General features: G+C 42.1%; 1 protein-coding gene across 2 annotated transcripts in view; it reads right to left on the minus strand.

Annotated features, from left to right (window-relative positions):
- Positions 1 to 7,973, minus strand: part of ARPC2 (actin related protein 2/3 complex subunit 2) — a 27,763-nt gene extending 19,790 nt beyond the window's left edge. Inside the window, exons 1-3 of one of the 2 annotated variants that reach the window (XM_036915861.1) lie at positions 7,819 to 7,973; positions 7,523 to 7,604; positions 225 to 259 (exon numbers count right to left, since the gene is read on the minus strand). In XM_036915861.1, the coding sequence (XP_036771756.1) occupies positions 225 to 259; positions 7,523 to 7,596 (109 nt within the window). In that variant the 5' untranslated portion in view covers positions 7,597 to 7,604; positions 7,819 to 7,973. Of the gene's footprint in view, positions 1 to 224; positions 260 to 4,449; positions 4,577 to 7,522; positions 7,605 to 7,818 lie in introns of those variants that run through there. The other variant, XM_036915870.2, reaches the window with a different exon arrangement.
- Positions 7,974 to 10,523: the final 2,550 nt, after the last annotated feature.

The raw sequence follows: 10,523 nt of genomic DNA on the forward strand, positions 1-10,523 counted from the left end.
AAACCTTAGTTTGAACCAAAAAATTAAACCCAAACATATAAGATATCAGCAGGTAACTACGTAGTTCAAAGCATCCATGAAAGCACTTAAAATAAAGACCTCAGAAAGACTTGACAATCAAGGGGTAGAATACTCCAAATGTCAAAATGCATTTTAGGAACAATTTTATTTTCTATTTTTTATATTATGTCTTCTGTTAATAGGGTTGAGATAAAGACACTTACCTGCAAATGTTACTTCTACTGCTTCTGGTTTGTTTCTGCAAAACAAAAGTGCCTTAGTTAAGATAACTGTATTGCTGCTTGCCTTCAAGGGGACTTGCAAAGGCTCTTGAGCTTCACTAAGATCAGACCATTCTGTACTAATCCCATGCTTACTGCCAATCTTGAGCACACAGTTCATCTTCTCATGCACCTGAACCTTTGGACTTACTTAAAGTGGAGAATAAAAAAGGAAGCAGGACAGATAAAGCTTTTGTTTTCCAGCTGCTGTCTAATCTCTGCTGTGGTTGGTGCTTACCTTCAATTCTGAATTCCTTAAGACCATGATATATATTTGTATATGTGACCACAAAACACCATCTTTTGGTCAATGCCTTCCCCACAGGACAGTAGCAATGGAGGGAAAAACTACTAAATAGAGTATAGAATAATTTTAATTGACATTAGGTGAAAGGATGATTTCAGGCCATAAAACAAAGTTCTATTCCATTTCAAAGACAACCTGTGAGTCTTACGACACCTCTTCCCCTCTCATTACACCACCAAAGTGCTCACCACTTTCTCCATGGAGTAGCACTCTGACTGGTTCTACCCTAGCTTTGTTTTCAAGTTCCAGTGCTGTGCTTCCTTAGAAAGAAGGCAGAAAGTAATACTTAAATCACTGAGCATGATCGAGATAACTATTTTCCAATTTTAGCTTTTTCATCAGGACCATGTTTTCAAAGTAACACCTATATACCTTTATTTTCTCACCTACTCATCTATAAAATGGAAGAACATGAGTGATCTTCCTTGTAGAACTGCTAAAGATAAAACAAGAGAATAGAAGTGAAAGACATATTCCGGAAGGCAATGGCAGTCATATATATTTTTGTGTGATTCCCAGCTTAGCCTGGTATATGGACTTCTATTTGGTAAATGTTACTGAGTTATGACCTAGAAAGCATGACATACATCCTACCTATAAACAATATTGGTCAATTAACCCCCAGTGAAAAGCTACTTTACATGCTTACCCCACTTTTCCTCAAAGCCCAATGGTGGGAAACAAATGAAGACATAATGATTTTATCAGCTAGCAACCTGTAACTCAAATGAATGTACTTTGTTTTATGGACCAGCAGACAAGATACACACATTTTCTCATTTATTCTTGCTTAATTTGCTCAAGACCTCACCATCAAGTATGTATCTTTTATACTATCTCCGCTCCCTCACCTGTAAAAGGAACTAAGACCGAATTGCCCTCCAGGGTTGCTGGGAAATCAGAGAATATATAACATGGTTTATGACTCCTAAAAAGCTGCTGCAGAGGCTAAGCAATACCTTTCAAAGAAACTGGTTTCTATTAAGCATATGCTAGCTCTTTTGAAAAATCAACTCATACAAATTATATACAGTGTTCCACTCTGCTTTTTCAAAGCCATCCATATGTAACTTAGGAAAACACTGTGTGTCTGTAAGAATGAAGCAGTGAACTCAGAATATGATAAAATAACTAGATGGAAACTCAACTTGCTTCTAATCTTTCATTTGCAAATGTAACCTATAGACACCTATAAACAAGAGCAAGGAGAAGTACAAACATTGATCTATGGCCCATCTGAACGAGATATTAAGAGGCTGCACAATGGAAGGAAGCACCGAGGCATATTTTCCTGGGGAAAGGCTGGCTGTGCCAAAAAGTCAGTGTGGAGGCTTACAGAAGTCCATACTGCATCACTCAGTAGTAGGTGGGTAGGTTTTTTTTTACCTTCAGGCTTTAATTCTGCCAATGAAGGACCAAGTTCCTCACTTTCTCACTTTAGCAACAGACTTGAGAAAAATAATCTGTAAGTAAATCATCTTACTTTGACTCTGAAATTTTGAATTTCTCTAGTTCTTAAAGTTCCCTGAGCACAGATCCCCACTGGGAGAAGTTGCTCAGATCTACACTAAGTGCTTTGCTGTCTGACTTGGGAATATCTGACAAATCATTGCCATTAATTTTTTAGTTTACTATTTATGGCTGCACAAAAGGTTGCAAAAGAGCAAGGCAGGCTACTGAGAGCATTAGGCCAAAGGAGTCTTCCTAAGTCATCTGTGCCCCAGTGAGGAGACATATGGAGTGTGAAATATGCCAATCCCAAGACTAGTTATTTACTTTTGAAGTTTAAAATCAGGGAGCTGGAGGGGAGTAGGGACTGGTCTGGGGGAAAGTAACAACTTAATAGACCAAAAAGATAAATGGTTGGGTTGTTTTCTGTTCTACCACCTGCTAAAGTTTCAGATGCTGGGGGTGAGTTTAATCCAGAAAAAGCTTGGGTTGTTTTCTGTTCTACCACCTGCTAAAGTTTCAGATGCTGGGGGTGAGTTTAATCCAGAAAAAGCAAGTCCTTCAGAGGGGACTGTTCACTTCCAATTCAGTCATTTACTGGCTATATAACCACAAGCCGTGTTACTCAAATGTTGCTGAGACTCAGGCTCCCTTTCTAGAAAATGGAGATTAAAAACATCTATCTCACAGGCTGTTGTGAAGACTGAGATGGTATGTATACAGCAAAGTAGTGTCTTGTGACTTGAGAGATAACGATCCCACAGCCCTTAGGGCAGCCCAGTAGCAATATCTATAGGCTAGACTGTTTACCCAAATGTGCCACACAAATATCACCATGTTGTGTGTGTGACGTACCATAAACAAGGTAGGAGTCACCAACGAATACACCAGCACAATGCTTAATACACAGGTCTACTCCCACGGCAACTCCCAAGAGCCCTGCTTTTCTCAATTGTAAATGGAACTGCGATCTGTCACAAAGGTACATTCTGAAACAAAATGAAGCCGTGTTAAAGTTTACAGCAAAGTGCCTGGTTCCTAGGAGGATCAATGAATTAGTTTTCCTTCTAGGTGGAACCAGAGGGGACCTGCCTCTGAAGCCATGCTTGGGAGAGGTTTTTGGGATTGTGGTAACACACAGAATCAGGAACTGGTCAGGAGTGCAAGGAGAAACAGAACCCTGTTAGTGTCAGACTGCTGTTAACGTCTGGAACCCTAGAACAAGTTAGCTTGGATGAGCCTTCACAGTCACTACCTGGACATCACAAGATACTAAAACACATTCAATTTATTCATATGGGTTTTAAGAACTCTTCATAAAATCCTTTAGAAAAAATTGTTTTATCCTTTTTTCTAAGGAAGCTTCTAGAATGTCACTACAGTCAATAAAGAATTTCTGGCAACTTTATTATCCAATCCTCCTTTCTTATTAAGGATTTTGGAATTTTTATTTCTGACTGCATGAATTTCCTACTGGGTGTTTGTGTTCCTCTTTTGGTTATCCCTTCCGAGAGCTGAATTAGAGGAATTACTGAATTCTGCTATCTCACTATAAAGGTTTTTAATATTCTCTTTAAGTCCTCTATAAGGAACCTACATCCATTTTCAGCAAAGCCTACAAAAACGGATCATATTCGGTAAGAGGTTGTCCTACTCTCCTCTCTGTGAAGCTTTATCTCAAAATATGGAGAACAAAGAGTACCTAAAAGCTGAGTCACACAATATCAGAGAAGTGATAAGCTCCTAAAGAAACTAAGACCCATTCTATCTGGCTTCATCCACCCCTTCAAGAAAATATGTCCTGAGCTGCCTATATATACAGTGTGGCTGCTGGGACACAGAGATGACTAAAACAATGGAGTCCACCCGAGGGAGTCATCAGTCTGGCAGAGTGTAGCTCTGGGGCTTCACACCCAAAGTGGTCCCAAGGAGACCAGAGCACAAGCAGCAATGCTGAACTAAAAAGACTTGTAAACCAGATCATCTCAGTCAGTCAGCCACTACATTTCATTTTTTCTAAATGCTTAAACTATATCCTAATTCCAAATCATTTCAAATGGGCCTGTTTCTCTGAGGATATACAGCATATTTAGGAACAAGAACAAGGTTATCAGCAAGACTTAATTTATTCCTTTCTCAAATTTCTCCTCCCACAGTCCTCACCCACCCCAAACTGGCACTGCTTGCTTACTGAGCTTCACTCCCCCTCACAGAACCACAGCGTCCCACAATAAGCACAGCTGTGGCAAGGAGCCAGCACGCACTTAAGATCAACAGCAATGTGCATCTGACAGCATTTCCTCAATTCTAGACTCCAGATTCTAGCTAAATAGACAGGCCTAGCTTCTGAGGCTGAAAGGGTTCTTGGTGTGTATACAGTAACAAAAGAATTAAATTAATTTGCCACATTACCTGTGCTTTAATTGGGGATCTGTGTAAGAATTCCTAAATGAAAAGGCAATGCTGTTGTCACACTGGCACATTAAGTTATTTGCAGTGTTGAATATGGCCTTTTAATCACATTCTCTTCATTTTTAGGCTGTCAGGAAAACAATTTACCAATAACTATCATTTCATGAGGATATAGGAGTTGTTCCAATAAGTCACTTTCCCAGGAATGTGGTACAAAATAGAAAAAACAATTTGTTTGGAACAAACCTTAGGCTTGTCAGAGCTGCCTTCAAATTAAAAGGTTGTCACAACCAAATGTATTCTTAAACAGTTTAGATGACAGAATTGCTTTACCCAAAGGAGGTTTAGACTTTTCATAGGATGTCACAGAAAAGAAGACCCAGCAGGATGATCACTGAGGCATCATTTAAAAAAAGATCAACCTCAAGAGGAAAATCATTGCAACTGTATTCTTAAGTATATACCACAGACCTACTTTTAAGACTATACCATGCTTACATTTTCAGTAGCTGGAACAGTGTGGGTGCTGTCAGAACTTTCTACAATAATGGAAATATCCTACAGTTGCACTGTCCAAATATGACAGCCGCTAGCCACATGTGGCAACTGAGCACTAGAAATGTGGCTAGTGTGACTGAGGAACTTTAGTGTTATTTTATTTTAAATCTTAAACTTAACTAGCCTTAAACAATACATAGCTACTGGCTACTGCATTGGACATTGCAGAGTTGGAAGACTCACTCTGGAAAACGCTGCTCTGAACCCTAATTTCCCCAACTGGTTTGCTCTGAGAAGTGCAAAGCAAGGTGGAGCTGACCTCTTCCAGCAGGTTCCCACACTGGCAAAGCCTTTCAAATCTCCAGGGTTTCTCCTCCAAGCTACTTCCTTTCTTTAATGTCTTTCCCCGATCTCCACCTTAACACATCTCACCCCTTAGTGCCTCTTTAACTTTGCCAATAGGCTCTCTCAGAAAGCCCCCTTTTTCTGTTCTTGCATGGTGAATATTGGAAGAATCCCATAAATGTTTACGATCATCACACTAGTCAGCCTTTGGTGGAAGTTCTGGTGTAGTAGGCATGCCCCTTGATAAATACTTTACTTCACAGCTGCCTCACCCTACTGGTATGCCTGAAAACTCACACTGGGCTTAGAAGCAAGCTTCTGCACAGCATTACATTTGCAATCCCAGGTAAGTCTTATCTCCTAGGCTGGGTATCACAGTCTCTTTTCAAATGCTTTTCAGCAGAATATGTTTTGAGCTCTGCCCCAATATCCAATATTGCTAAAACATGTATTTTGTAAGATACATCCTAGCGGTTCTAACTCATGTCTTCCAGATTTGAGTGCCTATTTTTATTCCTCTGAAATGGTGAGTTGCTCTTTAAGAGCTGTAGTTCTGCATGATGGGCTACATTTTGGAATCAAAAGTTATTAATTTACAAATAGATGTGAGTATACTCCTACATTACAAGGCATGCTTCTACTTGAAAATGCGCAGGCATTTATCTTGTAGATCAGTACATAACCACCCAGGCCTCATTCTTTACTGGCCCGGACTTGAGAAAGCACTACTAGATCAGCTGTGAAAATGCAGAAGTTAATTTAACTTCCTCCTATATGCTACACTCCTAAAAAAAGTACACAGCAATTACACAGAATAAGACTTAGAGCCGATCAGCTTGAACACTTAAAATGCAAAGGAACGGTGAGCAAGATTAAAGACAAGAAGCAAGTTAGTTTAAACTGTAAGCATCTGCATGCAGCCCCTGGCAGGAAACGGTAGCTACGGCCCACTGTATGCATTACTTCAAGGTAAATCATGCTGTTGTACAGATAAAATCTGTGGCCTTATTAAAGAGATAGGAGATACAATACATTCAAGTAGTGGGTCTGAAATTTTTTTAATACCTCCAAGCCACACGTTCATTATGACTACTTAGAATCTCCCCTCCGCCAGTCCTCTCCCATCTGTGTATCTCCAAGCACGTCCTTTCCTACTACTAGTTTCCAGTTCAGGAGAAACAGTTTGTACCTATTTCTTCAATATTGCATCCAAGATGTGAAGCCCCATCCTTACAGATGGGGAAATGCGGCAAAGGGACTGGCCATAGGTCACCAAGATTGAAATCTAAAAGCATTTCCTTGGCTCAACTTTTAAATACTAAACAAAACAGCTTTGGGGGAGATGACTGTCTTCTGATTTTAGTGTCGACAGAGAAGGCTACATTGAATATATGTCCTAAGGCTACCTTTAGGAGGGCCAAAATTAAAACAACAACAAAAAAGTACCTAAGAACTTTATAGACTTTGGGGGCTTTTAAATGTGTGCCTGGGTCCAGATTACCACAGAAGAAATAACAGGGGTCTTGTGTAAGAATTAATAAGATAACCAATAAAAGCTAGTGGGTGGAGAATTAGAATCTCAGAAGAGAGATAAGGAAGGGGTGTGTAAGAAGAGACTCAGCTTTGCTTGAGAAATAAGTACCAAAATGTCCAGCATCTCTCACAGTAAGGCTCAGGGTAGGGAAATTAGAGCGGTCCTGTTTTTCCGCCTGCAAGACTGGGTCTTCTTTCAGTCTTCCCCTCGGCTCCTTCAGATGAGGTGGGGGTGGGGAGCGAGAAGGCTGGTAGTGATCTGGGCCTGCACCTTCTTCCCTCCTGGGAATTCCTGAAAACTCCTTCCAACCCAATCCCAAACGGGCTCTCTCCGGCTTCAAAACAATGACGGGGAATACAGAGGGAAGTGGTCTCCTACTCGCTCCAGAGGGCAACGGAATCCTCCGGCGAGAGTTCGGCCCAAGCTGTCCTCACGTCCCACAGGTCTCCTAGCCTTAGGCTGGCGCGCTTGTCCACTCACTGCTTCCGCATCCTCCCTGAGCCTCTCCCCAGGCATCTCTGCCCCTCACCCCGCCGCGCCCAATCGCCTCCCACGTCCACCCCGCCGGGGCAGCCCCACACCCGGCCAGGTCTCCCATCTCTTTCCTCCATGTCCGGGGGGCCGAACGACACTGGGGATTAGCGGGGGTCAACTCGGGTTTCCCCGCCACCCTACCGGACACGGGCGCGCGCTCACCCGGCTGCCGCGTTCTCGAACTTGAGCGAGAGCGTCTCCTCGATGATGCGGTTGTTCACCTCCAACAGGATCATGGCGGCGGCTGCCCCAGGCAGGGGAAGGAGAAACAGGGCGGGTGAGGGTGGGTAAGGGAGGAAAGGACAGAGGGAGCGGCCCTGGTGCCCCCTGAGGAGGAGGTCTGGGTGGGGTAGGAGGTTAGGGGAGAAGGGGAGAGGGACCGGGATGGGGGAAGGGAAAGAAGCGTGCGCTACTTCGCGCACGCACTGACTATGGAGACACCAACCCACCCGACCGACCTGGCCCCCGAAGCCTCAACCCGCCTGCCGAGCCGCCGCCGCCGGAGCTGCAGCCTCACAGACAAGCCCGGTCCCCGCCCAGCCCCCGGCTCTAGCCGGCCACTTCCGCTCTCACACCCACTTCCGCTCGCTGCCCGAGCGCGCGGCCCTGCGGAGCCATTTCCGCTCAGGCTCCTCGTGTGCGCGCACGTAGGCGCGCAGAGGATCTGCGCCTGCTTTTGCGCATGTGCGATGCCGCCGCCCCGCCTCCACTTTCCCACAGACTGTTCCCCCGTCTGCCACCGCCCGATCTAGTCCCTGACCTGTGTCTCCCTCGTAGGGTGTTTATTCCACAAGATCTTTCTCACTGTCTTAGCGTCCCCTTCCCGCTTGTCCCAGAGGTCCAGCTCCACTCTTCCCATCATGTCTTTTAAGAGACAGAAGCTCGCTTTTGCTCTCAGCTTGTTTGTTGTCGGTGTGCCCCTTCCTCATGTCATTCTAATGGCTGATCATGGGCACCGTTGCGCACTCATTTCTCCAACAAATACTTGGGGGGTGCTCTGCTCTGTGCTGGGGATACGGTGGTGAATGATGTGGAGGAGGTCCTGCCCTCGTGGAGCTTATGCTTTGGTAGAGGAAAGACGACAAGTTCAATTACGTAACTACAAATGGTTAGAAGGGCAATGACAAAATCGGTGAAAGGCCTCCCTGGGTTCCTGTCATACCTCCGCTTTCTTGCTTTGGGGAATATTCAGACATTCCAGGCCAAGTTGCTCCTGGCTTTTTGAGCTTTAATTGATTAACTCTGGGGCTTTTTAGTGGACTTACCTGGCCTTTTTCTCTTCACCCCACTCACACCTATTTTCCTGCCTGACACTGTCATGCCTCCACTTTCGTGCTTGAGGAGCTGCCTCCCGGTTCCCCAAAGTGATGTTCTCTGCCTTTGAAATCCTTACCTTCCTGTACTTCTTCCAGAGATATCTTTCAATCTGAACTCATTTTTGTGCAGAATCTGCACGTTTTGCCTGTGTTCCTTGTTTGTATAGCTGAGTCCCTTCTATGGGTATTATTTTCTGCTAAGTGCTCTTTTGCGTAAGGGGAATCCAAATGAACATAAAACTAGACCCTGTCATCAAAGCCCAGACAGTCCTTTAAAACCGATTTCTTTACTCACCTGCCATAGATAAGCTTCAAGACATTGAAGATTCCACCAAATTACATGCTAACGTTTTAACATTAATGTTTATTGAGCTAAAACAATGCATAGACATAGTTTTAAAATACATACATATACTACAAGGCTTGTAATGAAAAAGCAGTACCCTGGCCTACTCTTTAGAGGTAATATCCTCTCTTCTGATTAGATCCATATATCTAAAGAAATGCTAATAATTCTTGATTTGTTAATTTTAAGCATCATCTGTTGACTTCCTAACATGATAGATAAGAACAGGACTTTAGGTTCTTTAACTCCTCCCACCCCCAACCACACACATAGTTCTGTAACAGTTTTTGTAAAACCAATACTTAGTATTTAAATTATTATGTATGCAAATATTATTGACCAATGAGCCAAGAAGTACACTACAACCATGCCTTCTAGCATATACAATCCTTCATTTTTTCTTAGAGTTAATTTTGCCTTTTTTCTCTTGTTAATTTTCTATATAAGCTCCTGTTGGCTGCTCCCCCACCCCATCCCAAAAGTTAAGACTGTCAAAAATTCTAGCAATATTTTCCATTTATGGAAGTATATTAAGTTCCACTTTTTCTCCAGATTCTTTGTCCAAAGCCTGCCTTCCTCTTTTTTCAAACTGGATTGACTGCTCTCTAGACTTGCTGTACAACTGTCATTCTGGGATTTTCCTTCATTGCTGTTCTGGGCTGGTTTTGCCTGTTCCCCGATCTCCTTTCTTCCTCTTTCTTGTTTTCTTTCCTTGTTTTTCTAAAGTGCCTTCTGTAGTAACTTCCTAAGGAAAAGACATAGGGGATACATTGTTGAAATCTTTGCCTATTTGAAAATATTTTTATTCTAATACTTGATTTATAGTTGGGCTGGTTATTGATTTCAAGTTTGAAAATAATTGTCCCTTATAATTTGGAAGGTATTATTCCATTTTCTTCTACCTTCCAGGGTTGCTATTTAAAAAGTCTGGTTCCTATTCATGTTCTGATCCTTTGTATGTGATAACTTCCCCATCTCTGGAAGCATTAAAATTGTCTTTTTAGGCTATTGCTTGGAAATTTTATAATGATGTGGCTTGCTGTGACCCTTCCTTAATTTTTTTTTTTTTATTGAGCACTCATTCAAAATGGAAACTCATGTATTGAAGGAAATTTTCTTTTATTAGTTCCTTGATAATTTCTTCTCCTTTTTCTTTGTTCTCTTTCTGGAATGCCTATTATTTAGAGGTTTGATTTTTGTATTGATTCTTTAACTTTCTATTTTCTATTTCTTTGTTTTGTTTGGTTGATTTTTATTGTTAATTGTGGTAAACTATAATAACATAAAATTTATCACCTTAACCAGTTTTTGGTGTACAATTCAGTAGTGTTAAGAATATTCACATTGTGCAATCAATCTCAAGAACTCTTTTCATCTTGCAAAACTGAAACTCTGTACCCATTATCTGCTTTTTTTGTTGTTCTATTTTTTTCTGAGATACTTTTTTGTCATTCAACCCTTTAAGTTTCAGTTCTTAAATTTTTAATTCCCCAAACCCCTT

Source organism: Manis pentadactyla, chromosome 6 (genome assembly GCF_030020395.1).
Source record: "Manis pentadactyla isolate mManPen7 chromosome 6, mManPen7.hap1, whole genome shotgun sequence".
In the NCBI taxonomy this organism is placed as follows: Eukaryota; Metazoa; Chordata; class Mammalia; order Pholidota; family Manidae; genus Manis; species Manis pentadactyla.